Below are 24,843 nucleotides of genomic sequence, written 5' to 3'. Positions count from 1 at the left end.
TAATATGTTTTTATGCATAAAATATGCTTTTATGCATAAAAAAAAACATAATAGTAGTGAGATTAATATGAATAAAAAATATATCATTGTGCTATTTAATTGTTTGGATGCTTAGTGATGTTAATTGAGTTTTGAAGTATTTCATATGCATACTCTGCCTTAGTTATAAGTTAGGTTCCCTCTATAAGTTTTACTTCTATTATTTATTTTTTATATTTTCACTACCAACAACGAAATGGCACCAAGTGAAACTTAACAATTTGATATTGAACAAAACTTTTATATATATATAATTGGTTTATTGAATTTGAATAAACCAAACTAAACCCAGTGGCGCGACAGTCCATAGAGGGCCAAGGCTTACTGTGTCCATCTCAGTTTTCAAGACCTTTGGGCTCTGGGGTGCAAGTACAGACGTTCCGTTTGAGTGGTCAGCCCAACACTGAGCTCCAGTGCTCAGTTCCCAGGCATGCTTGCTTCTCATTTTATCGACCCACTGAAGGGATAAAAGGCTGAGTCAACTTTTCCCGGCCCAAGGATCAAACCAAAGACCTGTGGCACCACAGCGCAAAGCACTACCACTTAGCCAACGGGCGTCTTGAATTTGAATAATATTATATTTAGACCATTTGAATGATTCCAAAACTATTTCTAAAAAATGTTTTACTTTGCATAATGTAAAAAAAAAATTTTTTCATTTATTGAAAACAATCAGAACAATTTTTATTACTAATTTATTTCATAATATTTACAGAGTAATGTGCAAGAATGAGCAAATATTTTATATTCTTTGTTAGAACATCTGTAGCAATTTTGTTGAATCTAATTTGTCTAAAATGATATAAAATTTTGGACAGAAGTTTTAAAATTATCTGGAAGATCCTCATATCCAGATCTCTTAAAGTACTTATCTGATCATGTCTAAATATTTTAGAAGAAAATCAGTTTAACACAAATAAAATAACTTATGCTACAAATAATTTTAACATTAAATTGTTTTAAGATATTGCAAATTTCATTTGCATCATCATTTGCATTAATTTCAGAATTCATTTCATTAAATAAGTATACAACTTGTAGTTAAATTAGACTTGTTGTTCCTTCTGAGAAAAAACCTTGATTTTTCGATTCTCTACTAACAAAATTATTGGGAAAATTTTCTTTAAATAGGCACTTCTATTGTACCTATCTAATTCCCTGAATTTAAACAGAGAACTAATGACAATTGGAGAAAAAAGGGGGGGGGGACGTAAACCTAATTCTGGCTAACACTGGTTTGAGCCTAACTCCTAAAGAATACATAGAGTGATTTTTCTTAATTGCTTCAAACATCAAAAGAGCTATAATTTATTTATCTCCTCAGTGCAGCAAAAGTATTTTTATAGGGTTAATTAAGAAATTATTCAAGTGACCTAACATGATAATGTATTACAATTCAATACCTTTAAAATCTATGAATTAAAAAAGTTTTGCTCGATATTTAGATTTTATGTGACACTTTGTGAGATTTCTTTGTAAAATGGACAAATTCCTAAAATGCATGATTTTCAAATTTGTATCCCCAGCATTTTTTTCTGCTAATTAATTTATTCAAAAATTATTTTTGCAGATATCTGATATCATTACTGGATTGGATGATTCACTAACGGCGAGAGAAGCTCTTCTTAAATGGGCGCAACGAACAACCGAGCGATATCCCGGAGTTCGAGTTACAGATTTCAGTAAATCTTGGAAAGATGGCTTGGCTTTTAATGCTATTCTTCATAGAAACAGGTTTGATTTCTTTAATATTTTCAGCAGATGCATGTTTAATGAAAAGAATATAGAATATTTTAACATAAAACCATATTCCTTTGTCACAAAAAAGCAAAAATTATTTTTTATTATTCTTTTGGAGGAAAAATAGATATATATTTTTGCATCTTTCTCACCTTCAAAACAGTTTTCTTGAATTTTTTGTAAAATTTTCAGTCTGAGGCAGTGACTTATTATGTTAGTCATTTTGATATGTTTTATATTTAGATTTCTAAATCAAAATAAGTCTGCCAGCAAAAATGCTGTAATTTGAGGTTCAAACTGTTAAATCATTATTAAAACTTTTTTTATAGATTGAAAAAAAAAGGCAAATTGCAAATGCTAGAAAAAGAACTATAAATAATTAAAAAATAGCGTTTCTTATTGGAAGGATAGAGCATTTGACGTCAATGGTGCATTTGATACCAATTTAAATTTTTAATTAAAAGTTATGCAAAATAGAACTTTGTATGGAAGCCAAAATATAATTAAGCTGTTTTGCATCGATTGATAAGCTTTTTCAAAATGAAAAGAAAAAAAATTCTTAAAATTAAAATTGTAAATTTTTTAATTATTTCAGCAATAGACTTTTTTTTTGTTTAGAAAAGGTGAACTTTAATAGAGACAAATCACCTGTGATAATTTCTAATAAATATATAGATTTTTATGATTACAAAATATTATTAAACTACTTTTGATATATTTGATTCAATTCTAAAGTATTTTACTATTAAAGTTTTTTAAATTGAAATAATGAATATGTTTTCTTTCAGACCTGATCTTCTCGACTTCCGATCTCTGAAAATTAGAAATCCACGAGATAATTTAGAATTGGCATTTTCTTTAGCTGAAAAAGAATTTGGCATTACAAGACTCTTAGATCCTGAAGGTAGCTTAATAAATATTAATTTTACTTTGGAATTTTTATGAATAAGCGTACCAAGAAAAACTATTTTTTCATAAAATATTACCTTAAATAACAGTAGTTAAGTTTAGTTTTCTTTTGTATTGTGCTAAATTTTTAATGTTCATTTTTTCCCCAGATGTGGATACTCCAGAACCAGATGAAAAGTCTCTTATCACTTATATTTCATCTTTGTATGATGTATTTCCTGAACCTCCTAGCCATCATCCTTTTGCTGATGATGTAAGTGTTTTTCATAAATAGCATTATGCTAACACTAAAATTATATTTTCTTCACAAACTTCGTTTTTAGGATTCTGTCAATTTTCCACTAGGAAATCCACTATAAATAATTATGATTGTAGCCTAAAATACGTTTAATATTCTATGAAATTTAGAAAATAAGAAAGTATTTCTTGGTATGATTTGCTTTGCACTGGTATTTTAAAAACATTTTTACCTATGTATTTGTTTACAAGATCAGTAGAGTTGTGACTAAAAACAAAACTTAGGTATTGAATGTTTAATTTCTTGAAAAAAAGGAAAAGCATTTTTCTAATTATTTTTTTTCAATCAAAAATTCTAGAAATTATCAGATTAAAATTTAATTTTTTGTTGGTATTTAAAAACAATTTATTTTTAAGCATCTTACTTTACAATAAAATATGATGCATCAAAAGTTTTCTCGGGGAACAATATATTAAAAATGGTTTTAGTTTGTGTACAAATATTTGCAATAATAGCACACATTCTTTCAATTGCATGTTTCAGTTATATTATTCATTTTATCGCTAAATTTAATAATTATAATCCGTCTGTGTTTTATCTTTTTATCTGCATTGGAACTTGTGTAGTTATAGTGTATTCATTAAAATATTACTGTTTTCTAAATTTTTTTTAAATTATAAATCTTGTTTTCTTATTTAAATCCATACTAATTACAATATTTTATTTGTTTCATACTTACGTGAAGTTGTGTTAAACTTAAATTTGAGTGATTAAGTGCTATTTTAAAATACAAATAGTATTGTAATATTAAAAAGATAATAGATCTTAATTTCTTGAGGAAAAATAATTCTTGTATAAATTTTTGTATTTATTGTATATTCATTGTATTCCATTTTTCTGTTATACTGGAGAACCTTTTTACTTCTTTTAGTTAATGTTTTTATTTGATAATAGGAAAGGAATCGTAAAGTAGAAGAATACAAAGATTTAGCAATGAGCTTACAAAAGTGGATGTATGAGTCTTTAGAAACTTTCAGAAATCAAGTTATTAGCAATTCTGTGATAGATATGAAGGTTTGTTTTTAAGATGTTCCTTTTAGTTTTTAAATTTCAGTTATTTACTTTAAACAATATCTTTTTCTTTCCATTTTAAATTTTTTAGAGATAGAACATAATTTGCCTTTATACTTATTATTTATCTTTATAAATCACTTAACTTAGTCGATTTAAACTATATAAAGTTTGTTTATTAAAAAAAGAAATTAGTTCTTCTATCAATGCTTGTCTATAATTGTTTTTTATTTTTTTAGAAAATAATTTGCATTGAGTATTATTTAAAATGTAAATTAACAATTGAGTATTATTATTATCAAGAAGTAAATTAACAATTTGAAATTAATGTTTTAATTGTTAATTTACTTCTTTATATCTTTTGTATTTGTAAATTGGATTCTCTTTGTCTGATTAAAATGTAACTGTTAAGTTTAAATTTTACTGTATACAGTGATCCCTCGTTTTTCGCGGTTAATAGGGACCAGAACCTTTGGCGAAAGCTGAAAAACCGCGAAGTAGGATTTGCCCCTATGAATTTTCGTGCATGCAGGTATACGAATGTTTTAAATATGTAAACAGTATTTATACTTTACACATTTAAGACAAAAATTACAACAGTATGCGTTTTTACTTAAATGTGTCAGTGCTAAATTATAAGGTTAATTACAAAACCTTATACAGTAATAAACATTAATCAGCATGATATGATTATGAGACCCCGCGGTATATGTACTCAACTCATCTCTTTGTTTGACATGCAGGGATCCTTCTCTCTCGCGCATCAACATGAAAAAGCGCTCCTTTCCGCAATGTGGCTGCCGACATGGTTGTATTTTTTCATTTTTATTTTTTGATGAATACTTTGGAAAAACTCGTGAAGCACTGAAGCTGCAAGACATGAAGCTCGAAGTGGCGAGGGAACACTGTAGTTTTATTAATTGTAATTTTTTTTTAAAATTAAAAGATTTTGAAAGAAAAAGCGTTGTTTTATACTTTGATATTTAAACGAATGTTTTGAAAGTCTACATAATATCAAAGTATTTACATTTAAGCAGAGTAATTGAGTAATTTGTTATTTTATATATTTATCATGATTATTAGCAATATCAAGAAAAAAGTTTTGAAGAATGATTTTATATTCTTTCTACTACAAAACCCCCACATGTGTTCCACCGCTATATTTAGCACATTAATTTCAAATAAATGAAAATCTTTAATTAACAAAGTTAAATCCTATGTTCAGCACTTTTTCTATTGTTGTTTTTCTTCTAATGTCAAATTTCACAAATTTTTATTTATAGGTCAAGTAATTAAATACTCAGATATTTTATTATTTGATCTGGGTTTTTTATCTGGTATTATATTATTTGGTAGGTCAAATATCAAAATTCTCAATTTTAAAAAATAAAAACATAAATAGCCATTTTTAAACTTTTGCATCAAAAATATTGATTTCTATTTGTATTTTGTGTATTTGACACATACATAAATAAAAAAAATTGTTTTTGTTATAAATGTCATTAGATTTCTGAATAAACACTTAAAGGGAGATATAATTGTTTTAATTAACACCTAAATAGTTTGAAAATTTAAAATAACTGTTTACATTTCTTCAATTTCATGATTTTTGCTTAAGAGTATTTTACAGTTTCTTGTTATAATCATTAAAAAAATTCTCTTTCAGAATTTATTATTAGAATCTTCAAAATTCAGGTCTGATGAATTACCTAAGCGTCAAAGAGATAAGCAGAGAATTTCTCTTTTACATCGGGAAATTCAGGTACTTTTTATGAATATTTAATGCTTTTTGTGAGAAATATTTTTATAAAATATATCAAAAAGTTAAACTGAGTGTATGTCTTCTTTTTATGTTTATTATTTATTGATTTGCAGCTACACAACTTCAAATTACTTAGTAAAATCTAGGATTGGTATATTCTAAATTTGTAGGTCACATTTTTCCTGCCCTTTTTATTTTCTTCCCCTAATTTCTCTGTTTTTAAATTATAACATCCTTTATTTTCACCTTAATATTTACTTCTAGTTTAATTCCTTATTGAATACATTAAAAACAACAATACTAGAATATACAGAAACATTAAAAAACTGCTGATAAAATATTTTTTATCTATTGAAACTGTTTCATTTAAAAACCTGGCTTTGTAAACTTATGTTCCCCTAACTACTTCCTGGAACTAGTCCTTAGACTTCTAGAAATTAAAGTGTTTTTAAAATACAATAAAATATGTTTTCCCTCCATGGCTTTTGATTCTAAGCTGTTTAATTGATGTGATGGAAATTTATAAATAAATAGCTTTGAAAATATTGAATGCAACAATATTTTATACTATCCTCCAATTTTTATGTATACCTTTTTATCTTGTTTTCCTTGGTTTCCGTTGTTAAAGTTACATCCTAGTAGTTAAGAAAAATTGCTGTCAACCCATATCATATAAAAATTTTATATTATTGTACTAAAAATCAATCTAATTGATATATTTACTCTTTTCTATGTGTTTCAGAAATTAGGGCATCATTCTAGTCAAATTGAATTTCGTAAAGATTTGAATATAGATGAAATTGATAAAAATTGGAATAAAGTTATGACATCTTTACAAGATCGGGATAAAAAAATTAAAGATGAAATATGCAGGTTTGTGAATTATACTTTTAATAGTAGAATTATGCTTTTCTAAAGAATGTATTTAATAGTTTTATTTATGTTCTTAATTTTAAGTTTGTCTAATTATAAGCTCATATTATGATAATCTTTTCATGATATGGTATGAATGTAACAAGTTACTTATAAAATTTTATAATTTGATTTGAAATGTAAAAGAACTGTTGGATTTTAATATGAAAATAATAATATTCTCAATATCCTGAATTGTTTTTTTTTTCTGCATATATTCATACTATAATAATTATTATTTGGTTATAGTTTTCATTATAACTAGCAAAACAAAATATTAATTATAAAATAAGTATTTTATTATTTATTTTGTGTAAAGAACATTACATCTATCATGAAAGGTTTTTGTTCCAAAAGGTAGTTTTTTAATTAGAGATACTGATTAATAATTAAAAATTTTGTTTTTGATAAATTTACCTTTAATACCTGAAAATCCTATGTATGTAAAATACACTGATCAAGTCAATTAGATCATATTCAGTTGTTCAATCAACTCCCAAATAAGTTTTTTTATGAACTAACCTTAAAAACAGAGCACAAATCGTCAATTTTTAGGACTTTCTGACGTGTAAAATCTGAAAACTAACTCCATAATTTTTTATGTACGTCTTTTTAGGAATTTACTTATAAGCTTAATATCAATTAATGATAATGATATATCTTTATGTTACCTATTTTAATTTTCCTTCCTCAGGATTTTGTTTCAAAATAAGATACAGGCTTCTAGATTTCTCCTCTTTTTTGTGTTCCTCTTTTTTCTTTTGATTTTGAAATATTCTTGGTTTAAAACATTACTTAATTTTTTAAGTATTTAATGTGACTTTAGTTTGGTACAGTACAGCTGCTTCCATCTCTTTTGCCACTATAAACTCTACAAGGCCCTATGTGATTGCCAGATAATAAGATATTAATTATTTTTGTTGTTACTTTAGGTTAGAAAAATTACAAAGACTGGCTGAAAAAATTGGCAAAGACTTTAAAGTTTGTGAAGGCAAGTTAGAAGATGTTGAAAAGCGCATGAAAGAAGTAATGATGCTTTATTTTAAACATTTCTAATATTGTTTTTTAATATAGAATGATATGTCCGATTAAGTTATCTGCGGAAAGTTAAAAATATTCCACACAAAAAAATCATGCATATTCTACTTGTGAAATTCGAAAAATACTTCAAAGAAGATATTTTATAATAACTTGTTATTATTGCTCATTATTTTTATCAATTTAATACAAAGTCCCTAATGTTTAGTTACTTTTCACTGATGAGATATCTTCTCTATTATGATTCATTACCATTTGTAACTCATTAAAAAAATCAAAGATTATTTTTTAAAAATACTTGGCTAAATTTTATATGAAATGTATTGTGTTACTTCATTATTAATAATTTTACTTCTTATTTTTTACTATACCACTGAAATCTCAAAAATTTGAATCTAGTTCTAAAACTCAACAAGAGATTTCTTTTCTTGTTTTAAAAATTTAGTTGTTGACAAATAAGAAAAATAATAACTTCTAATAACTTAAAAAAAATAATAATATGCAACAATTTAAATTGAAACAATTTATATAGTGATAAATAAAATTTTACGGTAAATAAGCATTTATATTTAAGATGTATAAGTTACTCTAAGTGCCTTCACATCTGGAAAATGATACTCCGATACAGAGATAAAGCTGCAGGAGATTTTCATGCATTTTTGTTGAAAAAAAAATCACAATCTTCATTCTTTGCTATTATAAAAGTTCTGATAAATTCTTTTCGTTAATTACATATTTCTCGAATCTGTCATTTAACGAATTTTACTACAGCAGTTTATTTAAGGCAAATAATTTAAGTTTTTTTTTTCTCCAATGCCCACCCTTACATTGACTTTTGTCATTCGGGTATTAAAAGGGTAGATTTGTTGACCACTCTCTCGGGGGCACCATAGTAGGTGGGCCAATGTTGCTCCCGTAGTTAGAAGGACAGGTAGTAGAGAAGGAAAGAACATCCATACCTTATCCAGAATTTGAACCCAGTACCTTTCTGACTCCAGGTCAGCTCCTTGACCATCATACAGTTTTGTCTGCAATTAAGTAACTGATGTAAAAAAGTTCAACATTTGTTAGGATATTTTTATGTTTTGCAAAACTTTAAGACTTGATAGGGCCATTATTCTGACCAGTGTCAATCTAATTAATAATGCTTCTATTTTATTCTCATGTTATACTAGTTAATTATTCTTTAAATATTTAATTTTTGATGCTACAAAATGTCAAAAATTTAATCGTAATTCTGTTATAATTTTAGGAAGAGAAACGAATCAGCAAACTGCTATTTTTAGATGCCAAACAAAACTGTGATCAAATTGAGAATGATTTTAAATACATAGATTCGATTCTGAAGTCTTTGCAGAAAGAAGTGGCATCACTAGAAGAGAAAAAATATTATCAAATTTCTGATCTTCAAAACAGGTATCATTCATTTTTAAAAAGATTACCAAATTTGATAAAATTTTTAATTTTGCTTTAAATCATAACTACTTTTAAGTTATCAAATTTATTTATTTCATTTATGTATTTATCTGATGAGTAGTTTACTTTACGAGGTTTCTGTTAACTCATTGTTATAAAGTTAAAATACTGTACAGCAATCATTTTTAAGTAGCAATAGCATTTAAACACAAAAGGTTCCATAGAACAAAGCAAGAAAAAGAAGAATTCTTTTAAAACTTAAATTTGTCAAAAATTTATTCTGTTTTTAAGAAAAATTATTAGTTAATTATTCAATTCTGTTCTGCTCTAAAGACTGCTTTGTACTTTTGTATCATTTGTGTCGAAATTATAACTTATTTACAATATTACTAATATTAAAAGCTATTTACAATTATTAGTGATTGAGTTTATTTGCATTCAAAATTTTTATTAAACAGTTTGAATCTGACAATGTTAGTAATAATTATCTAAAGTACGCATAGTAAATTTTCTTATGACAAAAGTTTTTATTTTAATAAAGTATTCTAAACACATTTGGAGAAAAAGGCATTTTAATTTACTGCAAATTAATCAGCTCAAAAGTGACTGTTCCAAACAGAATATAACTACTGAATATACTGTTTTTGTGTATGTTAGAATCCATTTATAGATTATTCATATTTTGCTTCGTGTTTATTTTTTACCTTTTTACATTTTTAAATAAAATTAGTTAGCATAAAATATAATATCACTATCCTTAAAATCTTCTTGTTTTGTTTTATTTGTTGATGCAAAATTAATTACTACAGTCAATAATTTTTCATATTCCGTTACAAAAACAAATTTCAATGCATGAACATATCTTTGTTTCAATTGAATTGTGTTTTTGACCTTGAGACTTGATAATATAATAGGATACTCAACATCTGGAAAATATGAAGTCCAAACATTAAGTTTGGGGCTTTTAGAATTATTAAATATGTGATATTGCAATATGTTTGAAAGTAATTATGTGAATTGAATTATTTTGTCTATTATTACAAAAATCTAGTCATGCAAAAAAATTTTAAAAATAGGTTATTATTTTTATTATTAAATTTAAATGATGGTCAAAAATTTGAATTGTATGGCCTCAAAGTTTTTACCTTGAATTAAATCATATAATTTGTAATGTTGAAATTTGGGAAACCAATTTGTTGAACGAGAAATGAAAGTTAAGAAAATAAGATTTTATAAAATTTCGATTGCATATAAGTAGTATAAGTAATTTTTGCAAGTATATATGTATATAGTCATATTCTATGGTATATAAAAATAATTTAATGGATTTTTAAGTTTAAAATTTTATCATTACAAATTTTGTTGATTCACTTGATATAAAAAAAAACGTATATGCTTTGTAGCTCAAAAATTTACGCTTCATTATTTGAATAACTAATAGAAATAAATAATTAAAAAAAAAAAAACTTTGCAGGCAAAATTAGTTTGAAACTAATGCCCTTTATAACTGTGTGCAAACATTTTTTTAATTCACACAATTAGTAAATATAATGTTAAAAGGCTTAAACCTTTGGCCACTTTTTCTTTCAAGTGAACATATTCATTAAGAGGATATATTCAAAATTGAAGCTATTCCTTTTGTTTAAGTGTTAAATATCGAAATCTAACATCAACAGAAAAAAACTACATGTCTAATTTTGTAATTTATTGTCTGCACTAATTAATAATCATTTTTAAACAAATTTTCTCATCCTCAGACATTTAGTTGTATTTGCATCTAAGTACATTTTATCATAATTTTTTACATTTGATCACAAAATAAGGAATTAGTTGTAAAGGTTCATTTTATATTTTTGCACTTTTTTATTCTTAAAATTTATTATCAAAAGTGTGGGGGTACTCAGTACTTAATATATCTTTGTAATGAAATTGCGTTTTTAGCTGCATGGCTCTATTAAAACTTAATTTTATGGAATATCTTTTTGTAATTTTTAATGAAAAATACAATTATGTAAATTTTATTTTCAGGTTAAAAGTTTACATGGAAAAATATCAATGCTTAAGAACTATTTTCCAAACAAATTTGATTCTTCTTCTGTCAGAAAAATCAGACAAAAGTGATGAGAAAAAAGTTATCAAGCAACGGAAACAAAATGTTAATGAAAAACCATCAGAAGATAATAAAGCAGCTATTTCTTTTAAGGAATATTTTGAATGGATTGAAAAGAAACAGGTAAATTTTGTTTAATATGGAAATTGTTTTTTTAATATTTTAACCTGAAAAAAACCTTTATTATGTTTATTTTAATTTAATTGCATTTAATTTAGAAACGTATCTTGGCCATTGAGCTTGGTGGAGATGTTCATTCCATTAAATCTAATTTGGAACAGCTACAAACTGAACAGAAGACAGTGGAACAATACAATAAGAAAATAAGTGCTATTTTATCCCAAACAGTATGTTTCAATTTTTTAGCTCTTCTAATTCAAAAACAAATTTTATTATTTATAATTATAATTTTATCACAAACAGTATGCATTTTGACATAGATATTTTGAAGCCTTCTGTTTCAAAACTAAATTTTTAATGTTATTAATTTTTGATTTTTTTTCTAAATTGTTTAAAAATTAATTGAATAATTATATTACTTTTTAATTAAATGTTAAGTTATAGCATTAGTAGTATTGGATTAATTATTTTTTATTTCCCAATGCCATTGCAGAAGTAAATATTTTAATTTTAAATAATTCACATTTAACTGTTTTAGAAATTACAAAATTTTAATCATTTTTATATTACTCCTATATGCTCCTGTGAGTCATAAAAAATTGAAATCCGTTTGAAACAGTATGTTTTAATTTTTAGCTCTCTTCTAATTCAAAAACCAATTTCATTTTTTAAATTTATAATTTTATCACAAACAGTATATATTTTGAAATAGATATTTTTAAGGCTTCTGATTCAAAAATAAATTTTTATTGTTATTATTTTATTTTTATTTTTCTAAATTGTTTAAAAATTATTGAACAATTATATTACTTTTTAATTAAACAGTTAATTTTATCATTAGTAGTATTGGATTAATTATTAATATTTCTCTATGGTTTTGCAGAAATAAATATATGAGTTTTAAATAATTCACATTTAGCTGTTTTAGAAATTACAAAATTTTAAGCATTTTTTATATTACTCCTATATGCTCATGTAAGCCATAAAAAATTGAAATCCATTTGAAACTCTTCAAGTTATTTTGTCAAGTGTCTTTACATTGCTGTGAAATTGAAATGTACTTTCAGGAATATAGTGTGTGCTAAAAAGTTTTAAATTTACTTTGAATGCTTTTTACTATGCAAAATTTTTAACACTGCAAATTCTGTGGAATAAAAGTAATTGAATAATGGATGAAATCTGAAAATTTAATGTAGTTTTTGGCTGTACATGCACTGTTCTCTCCCCTTCTTTATAATAAAATATTACAGAAAAGTTTGTTAAATATACTAAGTATCTACATGAAAAAATTTTAAATTGTAGGAAACATTATGTTCTTTATTTTTGTTATTCTTTGAAAAAGCACTGAATGGTAGATTACTATATTGCTACTGAATTATTTAAAATGAATTAGATATTGTAATTACAAAAAGAATGAAAAAATTATGCTGAACATTTATGATCTAATTTAATTATCATAATAGCCATTGATAATGATCAGTTTAAATCTGTGTTGTTTAGAAATCGTTATTTGATTCAAATTATGTTGCATTTTTTTGTAATAATAAAAAGCTTATACAGTTTTTTTTGTTGATAAGCAATTAAAATATTCATTGTATTTTTGTTTAATATTTTCAAAAATTAAGGCTTTTCATTAATCTAGGTGTGATGTTTTTGAAAATATTTAAACAAACAATTACAATTAAATGCTTGTTTTTATAACTATTTTAAATGCTTTTTATCTGACTTTCTATGTAAGCTAAGTTTACAAAGTTAAAGCAACTGTTGTTCATATTTTCAGATATCAAAAGATAGTGACAACTCTTATGCTACCCAGGCTGAAAAATTACAAGGAGCTTATAAACAACTTATTGTAAGTGTAAATTTTATCTCTGTAATTAAGTAGTTTTATAATATCTATAAGCATTTAATTAAGAAAACTCTTTTAGTTTTATTAAACATTGATTTATTTTTAAAATTAATTCTTATAGGAATTTTTAGAAAATATTTTTTTCAGGATTCATATATTTATAATATTTGATATTTCACAGTACCTTTTTTTCCATTTTTAATACAGCATCAGGAAACAAATTTCAGATTTCTTATTTATTGATTTCACATGTTTTATGTCCGGAATTGAATATGAATATTTTATTCTGAGTTTTAATTATTTATTGACTTATAAAATAGGAAAGTTTATCTTTTTTGCTGCAAGGTATTTACAGAAACAATGCATCAAACACTAATAAAAAGTAAAAGCAAATAGTAGCTGTAAAGCTGTTAAACATCTGAGTGTTAGTTCTAGCTTTTTCTGAAATTTAAGCTGGTGACCTTTCTACTGTTAAAATTGTTTTCTAATTATTATATTTAAGGAGAAAGCTATGCTTGGTAAAAAAAAATTCAGTTTTCTTAAGAACTGTTGATTCTGGAATTGTTTACAAGCACACTTTATTAATTTAAGTCGACTACACATGTGACATAAGTGGAGTACATATGTGATTCGAATAAATGACAACTGCACTTTAATACATCATTCTATGGCTTGAGTTGATCATTTGTGTCCCAACATAGAAGAAGGCCTAGATTTGAATAAATTGATGATACTGAAAATTACTTTCTTTTGGTGGAATTAAATTGGAGATAAATTGCATCAAGAAAAGATGTTTAGTTATGAAGAAAGCTTTGGTCTGCAAACTAGGATGATAATGATGAAAAATATTGTTTTTATTTATCATTTTGTCTGTTTATACTTGAGTCAACCTTATGTTAATTATTCCATATTGATTTATCATTTGCAGACTTTAACAAGCAGCAGAGTTAAAGAATCTGAGAGTTTATTAGACTTTGTTCAATTAGCTACTAAAGCTTTGAAGTGGATGTCTGATAAAGAAGATACTGAAATTTCCAGAGACTGGAGTGCAAAAAATTTAAATATATTGGATTTAGAACATCATCAGGAAGTATGTTTTTATATTCATGTAAATAACACTTTCTTTCTTTTCTTTTCTATTCTGAAAATCTAATATCATGATGTTTTATTTTTTAGATTTTAACTAGTGAGTTGGAGAAAAAGGAAATAGAGTTCAATTCCATTCAAAGTCGAGGTGAAAATCTTCTTTTCCAAAAACACTCAGGATCAAAGTGCATTGAAGTAAGACTGAATGTTTTTTTTTTCTATCCCTTTAATACGCAGAGTATTAATATCCATTAAATTGAATTATTTTAATTATCCATTAATTGATTTATTAATATTTTTATTTTTATCCATTAATTCCATTAATATTTTTATTTTTAGGACTATTTAAGTCAGATGCAAAATCAGTGGTCATGGATTTTACAACTGACTTTGTGTTTAGAAATTCATCTTCGATATGCTCAATTTTATCATCAGGTATGAAATTCAAAAATTATTTTATTTTTGTAATACTGAAGAATTTATTTATGAAAATGCTAACAAAATTTATGTTACTTTGTTTTTGCTTTATTCCCCTTTTTTTGGTCTGTTATATTCCTCCATGTATTCTTAATAGTTTTTTTTAGTTTTGACTCCTGTGACTGATATTTTTTTAATATTGTTTTGTCTTTTGAAATTTTTTTTTTATCTTAACGTTACTGTTAAATATTTGAGCATAGATTTTGTATGAGTATACTTTTCTATTGACCTGTCAATACATAATTTTCATCCAAAACTATCATACTCAGAAACTTCAGCTCTTTTCCAAACTTGATAAATTGAATTCCACTTCAGAAAACTGCCAATTACAGATATTTTGTGTAATTAGTAATAGTTAATTTTTTACAGATGATTTTTTTTAAATTTTGAGTTCAAAACTGGAACTTTGTTTATAAAATTTAACTGTGTAATACTAAATGTACAGGTACTATTCAAATGAGTGTTTTCTAAGGAAGTTGCAGTAAATGCAAGATTGACTGCAGAATTTGGCTTCCTTACAAATTTACTTGTCTCATAATGCACTATCTAGCCAAAAGTGTCCTAACACCTAGTGTTGCAAACTCAGACTTGTTTACCCTAGGGACTATATTTTGCATTTTCCAGTGTATAATTCGTAAATTATCTGTCAAAAAGCATTCCTTGTTGTTGCTACAGGTTATCTGGCAGTACGGGTAATCTGCCTAAATTATTTTTCAGGTCATCAGACATCATGCATTTCCTATCTACTTTCAGCAGCCATATAAGTGAAAGGGCCCATTCACACTGGATGCCAAAAATTAGTGAATGCAAATTCAGAGATACAAACAAGAACTTTATTGGTTAAACACATTTCCCAGCAAAAAACGCACCAATGAGGTTCAGGTTCCCATCTCTGAGTTCGCAAATAGGATTTTTGTATTTCTAGTATAAATGCCCCTTAAACATGATTCTGTGTCTGCTCACCCATTCCCTGCTGATGTCCAGTGGCTCATATTTGATGTAGATTCGCTCACTTAGATGTAAATTCTTCCGATGGAATTAGCTTGTGTATTAATGTTATTTTCATCATAAATGATCAAATAAATGAAAGATCATCATAAATGAAAGTAGATTGCCGTGTTGAATAGACCGACATATAAACCATGGATTATCCTATCATATTTTTCTTTTTGAGCCTTGAACGGAGCCCCACGGATCATTCTGCTGGAAACTATGCTAATATTATGCTTGTCCCTATTTTGCCTGTACACCACTAGGAAGATTTTTTGCCAGTTTCTTAAAGGCAACTGTGGCAGTTTACTTCTTGGAGCCTATCACAACTTAAGTGGCAGTAAGGATTGTTAATTTAGTTATCTGTGTAATTTGCGATCTAATTTTCCTCATTAGTATTCAATGAGATTTAGGTCAGGGCTCTGAGTCAGGCCTGTCTAGTTTTTGAAAACCCATTTCATCAAACTATGACTGTGCAAGTCTCAAAGTGTAAATGGAACAGTTATAATCATGAAAAATCGGCCTTCACTAAAATATTGCCATAGAATAAAATTTGGAGATCAGTATCCGGAATGTCCATACCTCAAATTTTGTGTTTTCATCTACAGTATCTAATGGACCCAGGCCAAGACGTGAAGAACACCCTTATATCCCCTTCTTTTGGTGGATGTCTGGATACTCTTGGTCAAATAATGTATTCATCAAATTTATCTTTTCTTTTTGTAAATATATCATCATTTAGATAATTTTTATGTATAAAAAATTTTTTAGAAATCTTGTTTTATTTCTTAACAGTCTAAGCATTTTGACTGTGGCTACATTGTACAGATTTTCTGATGAGAAAAAGCAAAACTTATGCTCAGATGGCTAAGTTCAATTCTAATAATATTTTTCATTTGATATGAATGATAATAAATTGCTTTTTTCTAAATTCTGTGGCTTTCTATGATTTCACTGAAGTTCATGCAATAAGGTTATATATGTTTTTAATTATTATAAAATTTTAACAGTTTTTCAAAGAAACTAAAGAGAGTGAATCATGGGTCAAAAAAGCTGAAGACAAACTGAACACTACATTTTCTAAATCTGTTACTTCAGTTGATGAAGGAGAACGATGTTTGAAGCAAATGGAAGTTATGAAAGATGACATTACCCAATATAATGACCGTATTTGTGATTTGGTATCTCGCAGCCAAGAAGTGATACCTTTAAAACAAAGAAAGTCTATTCAATCTTCTAAACCTGTAACTGTCTTATCATTGTGCAATTATAAAAACTCTGATGTAAGTATAAATTCTCGCTTTTTAATTAAATTTAATTTCTTTGAAAAGATTATTGTGGTGGAACATTTTATAAGAATTATTATATTTTCATTTAAAAACTAAATAGTTAAAATAATCCAATAAGATTTTGAACATTTATCATGTTTATTTTTGTATCATTGCATTTATACAGCATGAAAAGTGATTTTTTCATTTCTTGTACTCCTAAAAGTCTTATTAAACTTCAATTTATTTAGGATAAATATTGATAATTTTTCTAATCCAACTAGAAGAAACCTTCCTTATCTAAAGCCCATTTATACTACATGCTTTGTCAGGTGACTCCTTTCCAAACTTGCACTACCGTATTTTTCGGCGGAAGCGCCGCGGCGCTATTGAAAAAAAAGTTGTTTTTTTCCTACATGCGGCGCTTCCGATGCAGCAGTCCGACGAAATATTTTTTTGTAGGAAAAAAATTTTTCAAGGAAAGTTATTTAAGATTAAATAATTTTCTGAGAGAAAGACTATTAAAAAAAATTAACAACAAAGTCGACGAAATATTTGCCCGTATCGCGATCTGCTGCAGAACATCGGCAATTGTAATTTGAGCGAACAGAAAAGGAAGTAATAGGACCATAAATCCGACACTCACGGGACGAAATGCCGAACTTCGGATCTCTTTCGAAAATTAAAATATGGCCCCCTAATATTACTATAATTCAATTCCATTGTTAATTTCAGAATAACCGATAAATTTAGTCAAGTTTCGATCGTAGATTATGATGGGGTGAATTTAAAACTGGCCCATCTTAAGAAATTTTACTAATCAAAATANGAATAGGACCCTAAATCCGACACTCACGGGACTGACGAAATGCCGAACTTCGGATCTCTTTCGGAAATTCCAATATGGCCTCCTAATATTACTATAATTCAATTCCATTGTTAATTTCAGAAAAACCGATAAATTTAGTCAAGTTTCGATCGTAGATTATAATGGGGTGAATTTAAAACTGGCCCATCTTAAGAAATTTTACTAATCAAAATAATAATCTATATAATATAATCAAGAAGAAATAATCCGAATCCTATGAAGAAGAAATAATCGTTTCTTCTTTGGAGCGAGATCATAGCTCTCGTTTTTTCTTTTAGATAACATTTTGTTTTAACAAAAGACGCTTACCTCGCAAGAAAAAGAAAAAAAAAGCTAACAAGGAACTACAAAAAAAAACAAATGAAGGAGAGGGCATTCTACCCACTAAAATTCCACCCCCTAAGATTGTGAAAGTGAAACTTATTTCTTCTTCGCTCATTCCTTCAGAATTTTTTCGGGGCCTGTTTAGTTATTTCTTATTCTTGTTATTATTACTTATTTCGTTATTATTAGCTGTTTCGTTATTATGTATTAGTTTTTCCTCAAATTGTTAACGGTAATAAATTTTAAAATCTTTCTTTTAATAAATTTTTATTTTACTTTTCTTATTACATTGTGTTACTGATTTCTGTAATCAGTTCAGCGTTAATTCAGCTACTGCACATATAAATAATTTTTTTTGCTGTTCTTCTGTTTTTTGGCGCGGTGCCAATTGGTAAGAACAACTTTATTTTATATCATTTTGTTGTTTTCTTTTTTTTTTGCTGAAAAAGAAATTTTTTATTATAATTTAGAAATTAAAACTTTACTTTATGAAATGCATACAAAAATGTAATTTTTTATTATACAGATATTCTAAATGGTAATTTAAAGGTCTCTTCTGAAAGGATGCTGATATGCCCGGTTTGGCGCCATTGCGGCGCTTACTATAACTTTATTTTTAAAAATTTCCTTTTTATCGATGTGCGGCGCTTTCGCCGAAAAATACGGTAACCATATTTAAAGGAAATCACTTAAATAATTTCATTAAAATAATTTTTTTAACATTTACTCTAATTCTCCATTTTCTTGTTTTTGATAGCAGTGCTTTTTTTTACTTCAAATGGATTTTTAGCTTTTATGTTGGATATATGATGTGTATATTGATTCATACTTCAACTGATAACTTATTTATTGAATTTTTATATTTCAGGTGATAATAAATAAAGATGAAATGTATAAATTAAGAGAAATTTCAAAAAAACATTGGAAAGTAAGTATTTGAATTTAAAATATTTAAATCATCCTTTCAAATCTTTATATGATTATGATATTTATGAATAATTGTGATTTTTAAAATTGTATTGAAACATTTTCTTTGTGAAGAAAATGGAATTTAAAAGAAACATAAATTAATTATTTTTTATTTTCTGTATTTTTTTAATTTAGGTATTTTTTTGATTTATTAGCAAATATTTTCCAATACATGTTATTCTTGACTTCATGGTTTTAATCTGTTACTTATTTTATATTGCCAACACTTACAAGATGCAATTATTGAAGTTTTTAAAAAAATAGGTTATTAATTTCAAAGTGAAAAGAAAAGTAAGAACGTAAGGAAATTTTTATGTTAAATTTAAAACAGACTTTAATAATATTGATGATTAATAAGTTAAAATAATTATGACAGCTTGAATTCGAAATAAATAGTTAAATTACTATAAAAAAAATTTTGGGTTTCCTATGAATTTATTACTGAATGAAATTATTTCTTGAAAGAATGGTTAGTTTTTTCTTTCCAACTCGAAGAAAATGATTAATGTTATCTTATTAAAGTTAAAAAATAATGGTTTAGGATCATATGTCACTTTTTTGATGAGATTTTGAATATTCAAACTAAAAACTTTATGTATTCAATTGTAAAGCAATTTTAATAACTTTAATTAGCTTGACATTATACTATCATAAACGCTGATTATGAACACACTAACAAAAAACTGTCACCATTTTTTTTAAAGAAATACACAGATAAGTAATAATTATATATAGCTGTCAAATATTTGGTGCCTTTTCTATACGTTGTATTTTTATTAACCATCAAAATGCATTTATATAAAAGAGTAAAATTTTTTATCAATATTTATGAAAATTTCATTGTTTGAAGCATACCATTAATACTAAGTTATTAATACTATTAATTATAGAAAATAATTTTAGATATTATTTTACTAAGTAATTTGTTATGTTTCTTTCTGTGTTATTTATGTATTTAAATATTACAGCAAATAAATTTTCTCCATTCTACTAAAAATGAATCCGTTACTAATTACATTGTTTTTTAAATTTATGCTTAGATATCCATAAATTATTTTTACTCAATTATTCAATTTAAATTTATTAAAAATCTTATTGTAATAAAATATTTGATTTTAATTTTCAAAAAAATAATAATAAAGATATTAGTCCATCTTTAATTTCAGTGTTAACTTACTTGTACCTTACAAGGTCTCTTTATGCTGATTACCTCTACATAAAAGTACCAATTTAATTCTTAAAGCTTAATATAGTATGAAGCGTAATTCATCTGTCGACTTATTACTTATTCTCTACCTAGAAAATTGTAGTAAAATTATCATGAAGAAACTCCTTCTAATGACTCTAGAATCAATTTATATACCCAAAAAAGTACAAAATTGAAAAGTTAAAAAATCTGAAACTTATTGTCCTTATGTGTGATTTTTTTAACCCAACTTATATGTATATTAATATATATATAATAAGTTGGGGTTTCTACCAAACGGGCCACTCTTCGTGCATATATATAAGATATGCCAGCGGAGTCAAAGAAAGACACTATGTTCTCTTTGATTTTTTTGTAATTTCTATCCATAATTTTAAAATTTTTAAGTCTTGTTGTATTTACTTTCTATTTAGATTTCAACAAGTAGTGGAAAGGAAGTATTTGTACCCGGTGTTTGCTTTGTTATTCCTCCACCTGATCCTGAAGCTGTAGAAATGGCTCAAAGGTAAGTACTCTTTTGTTATACAATATGTTATAGCTTCTTTTTATGAGTCCATTGTAAATAAAATCCTCTATTTTAGCTTAAAGAAAAGATATGAAGAATTATTAAAGTTGTGGAGGCTGAAGCAGAAAAAATTGCGCCAGAGTCTGATATTTGCCACTATTAAAGCAGTGAAGTCTTGGGACATAACTCAAGTAATGTTTGTTTTGTAATTTCAGTGAGAAAAAAGTTGTCATTTAAATTATTTAACTTTTATGAAAAAATGTCGTAAGATAACAATATAATGCTTACTAAAATGCAAGTATCAAAAAAGTATTAAAACATATGTCTTTCCAATAGTTAGACAATTTTTTATCCAGCATCAATGTTTATGAAGTTAATGTTCTTTTCATGTTTCAACTCATTAAAATATTTTTTTCTTTAGTTCTCATTGCAATCACTCTTATCTGTCTAAAATAAAGAAAAATTTCATATAAATTAGAAACATTTATTTTTTCTAAGACATATTTTCTATATTTTTTGTCTTTGCCTTTTTTTTAGACACATTTATTATTACGTTTCTTCTGATATTTTCTGCATTTCTTGTAAAAAGTTTATTTTTATTTTGAAATATTTATTTAAGAAAATAATGAATAAAAGAAACTAATTTGGTTTTGCTATGCCAATAAGCTATATCTTGGTTATTGCTATGCTAATGCATTTACTTTTTAGTGCTTCAGTTTTAAATGCAAAATAAAAAGATAACTAAAACTTTAAGAATATACAACAGTGTTTAAGTTATTTTCATGTGGAAATATTGTAAAAGGTTATTTTTTATTCTTTTGAAAAAATATTGTCATATTTATTTTGTTTTTAAAACAAACGAGCTGAAGAATTTTTGTTCACAAGTCAATTTTCTAAGTATGCTAAACATGATTTTAAAGATAAATGCTTTTTAGTTTGCTTATTCATATATAAAATTCTGTTCTGCATTCTATTATGTTCTGATACTTTGTTTATATGTTTAAACAAGTTAGCTTATTTTCATGATATATGGAAATAATACCCATAATTCTTCTTTTTTTTAAACATTAACTAAAATGTTTTGATAAGAATTATGATTAAGCATAAAAATCTTATATTTTTTAACGGTGAAAAAATCTGTGAGTATTTTATTTAGATTTTCTTTCGTTAAAATTTCAATTATCTAGCTAATTTGTTGTATAAAATATACAAACCTATAATTTTATTTATAAGCTCTATTAAGAGATTTTTAGTACTTAGTAAATGCTTTTATGTCAGGTATATACTATATGCATGATATTTTATTAAAATATTATAAATATTTTTAGATTCGCACGATGGATATTTCTCAAAGAGAATCTATTATGTCTGCACTGAACTCTGATGCTCAAAAACTTCTTCTGGAAGGTTCTGAAACTGATTCTACTCTTCTAAAATTAAAACAAGAAATGGAGCAGTGTAATTCTTCATATGAAACATTGTTGAAGAAAGTTTCTGAAGAAACTTGTATGTATTTCATATTTAAAAATTCTTTGTTGTTTAAAATTTTATGCTGAAGACTTTGCTTTTTTATGCTTTTGTAAATCTAAAAAACGCATTTTTTATTTCAATTATTTATATCCTGAGAGTTCATCCTGGAATCATATCAATTTTTTTAATTTTAACCAAACCTTGGCTCTTTTTTTATTAGGTTCAAAATTATTTTCCTTTCCTTAGCATTTCACATTGCTTCAAATTTACTGGCACGAAATTTATGTTTCATGTTTTATTTATTCTATTTAAAATCTCCACTATATTTTCATTACCATTTATTTTTGTTTGTCAAATTTAGATACTACTATCATATCACTTATACATGTTGCCATTTTTTTAATATGCTATTTTAAGTAAACTATTGTTTTCATTAGTGTAGACCAATTTGAAATAATTCTTATTGATGATTTAAAATGGATGTTTTAATTAAAACACAATACTACTTCGTATTTGTAGCTGTAACCTATTCTCGTTCTTCTATTTTTCTGGTGAGATATGAAAAAAGCACCGAAAACCACTGTAGTTATAGGTGTTATAAAGAATTAATAGTGGATACCTTCTACAGTTTTTCTATAATTAATGTGTTTATCTTGTGTTCACCTTGTTTTCAAAAAAGCATTCACATTCTACATTTTCTTTGTGGTTTATGTTACTTGAAATAATTTATTTGAATTTCAATCGAATTTCAATTTGGATTAAATTTTAAATTTACATTAAATAAATAGAAATGAAAGCAATGTTACAAATACAGGAATCAATTATGAAAATTTGTAATCAGTAGTATCAATAGCTGAGTTATAACATTGAGCAATCATTTTTAGAAAAACCCTTTTTTAACACTGTATGCTCTAAATAACATTGCAAGTGTATCAAATTCATGAATATTACAAAATTGAGGCTCAAAAAATTTAAATTGAGCAAATTAAAGCTTTGAAAAATTTTAATTTTGTTATTTATTATATTTTGAGCTACAGTTATAATTGTTCTGTGTATTTTTTTTCTTTTTTATCTAGCTGATAAATCTCCAAAAAGTGTTGGAAGAAAATTAACTGACACAATTGCTGGTCTTCAAAATGTACTTAATGAAAAAGAAAAGTTCTTAAAAAATAAGCTGCAGTCTTCCATTATCTGTGATTTAGATGCATTGGAAAACTCCGTCATTGAACACAAAGTACGTCTTTGTTAAGTTTAACTCTGTATTTGAATAGTTTTAATTTTACTCATTATATACATTGATGTGGATTTTAATCTACTGCCTTTTTCTGTCTTTTAAAAGTCGTATTTTAACTTGTTGTCTTCTCCACATTGCAAAACCGATTTTTCCATGTTATTTGGTAAGGAAATAGTGTATTGAAGAGAATCAATTATCCAATTTTGTCCATTTGCTAAAACGCCAGTGGGTTAAGAAATATTTTATACATTGTTTCAAATAAAGATATGGCTGTTATTTAATATTGTATAGTACAATACAATACAATACAATATTTACATTTTAGTTAGGTTCAACTGGAGAGATAGATTTCTTATTATCAAATCTTGTCATAAAATATGTATTATCATTATGAGGAATAAATGTAAAAATAAAGTATTTATTACAATTGGAAAAATGTATTTCAAGTATGTTATAAATCTGCACCATAAATATGACTAAATTATGAATATTATTAAGAAATTAGTTCAAAGAAATCTGTTTTAATATTTAATATTATTGTTACCTACAAAATATTAAATTTTCATTTCTTTTTGCTTAACTTATTTAAGCAAAACAGTAAGTTTATATAGGGAATGCTCACTTGAAGATGTTTAAATGTAAAGAAAATTTCTTTCTTTTTCAATTCTTTATAAATATTTCTTATTGTTTAATATTTAAAATGATAAAATAATAATAAATTTTATTTCAGGATTATGAAATTAGTTTAAGAAACTTAGAAGATCAAATAAATGAGACAGTTCAAATGTATAAATCTACTAATAAAAAGACTACTGCTGTACAGTTGAAATATGATACTCTTATTGATACATGGAGTAAATTGTGGGATCTTTCTAACTTGTACATTGAAAAGTAAGTCAATGCATTTAATAAAATATATATAATTTTTTTTCAAGAGTTGCTTTGTTATTATTTTATTTTGCATTATATGAAATATAGTTTTCAATCTTAGACACATACGGTAACTAAATATTAATCCCTCAGATGTTAAACATGTCGGCAAGTTCGTGTAGAATTTTTTCGTCAATGTTTTCAATGTTCCCATTGAGAAAACCTTTTGTTTTCAGGAAAGCAAAGCAGCTAGTTAAATATGCAGAAAATTCTGGTTTATACATGATTGAGTGATCTATGTAATTAAAAATTAATTGCTTTGTTCTCATATTATTATTATATCTATATTGATGTTTCTTTTCAAATCTGTA

General features: G+C 25.7%; 1 protein-coding gene across 9 annotated transcripts in view; it reads left to right on the top strand.

The window, feature by feature from the left end:
• Nucleotides 1–24,843, top strand: part of LOC107443336 (dystonin) — a 289,005-nt gene that overhangs the window by 171,600 nt on the left and 92,562 nt on the right. For all 9 annotated transcript variants that reach the window (XM_043041044.2, XM_043041042.2, XM_043041041.2 and 6 more), the window contains 21 exons: nt 1,610–1,773; nt 2,568–2,683; nt 2,838–2,941; nt 3,881–4,000; nt 5,664–5,759; nt 6,502–6,632; nt 7,604–7,697; nt 8,962–9,125; nt 11,154–11,358; nt 11,454–11,582; nt 13,136–13,207; nt 14,133–14,294; nt 14,381–14,485; nt 14,630–14,725; nt 16,768–17,040; nt 19,086–19,145; nt 20,807–20,898; nt 20,975–21,089; nt 22,227–22,404; nt 23,445–23,602; nt 24,333–24,493. In XM_043041044.2, the coding sequence (XP_042896978.1) occupies nt 1,610–1,773; nt 2,568–2,683; nt 2,838–2,941; nt 3,881–4,000; nt 5,664–5,759; nt 6,502–6,632; nt 7,604–7,697; nt 8,962–9,125; nt 11,154–11,358; nt 11,454–11,582; nt 13,136–13,207; nt 14,133–14,294; nt 14,381–14,485; nt 14,630–14,725; nt 16,768–17,040; nt 19,086–19,145; nt 20,807–20,898; nt 20,975–21,089; nt 22,227–22,404; nt 23,445–23,602; nt 24,333–24,493 (2,795 nt within the window). The remainder of the gene's footprint in view (nt 1–1,609; nt 1,774–2,567; nt 2,684–2,837; nt 2,942–3,880; nt 4,001–5,663; nt 5,760–6,501; nt 6,633–7,603; nt 7,698–8,961; nt 9,126–11,153; nt 11,359–11,453; nt 11,583–13,135; nt 13,208–14,132; nt 14,295–14,380; nt 14,486–14,629; nt 14,726–16,767; nt 17,041–19,085; nt 19,146–20,806; nt 20,899–20,974; nt 21,090–22,226; nt 22,405–23,444; nt 23,603–24,332; nt 24,494–24,843) is intronic.

The sequence above is a fragment of the Parasteatoda tepidariorum genome, chromosome X2 (genome assembly GCF_043381705.1).
Source record: "Parasteatoda tepidariorum isolate YZ-2023 chromosome X2, CAS_Ptep_4.0, whole genome shotgun sequence".
In the NCBI taxonomy this organism is placed as follows: Eukaryota; Metazoa; Arthropoda; class Arachnida; order Araneae; family Theridiidae; genus Parasteatoda; species Parasteatoda tepidariorum.
This window is presented reverse-complemented; position numbering and strand designations above follow the sequence as displayed.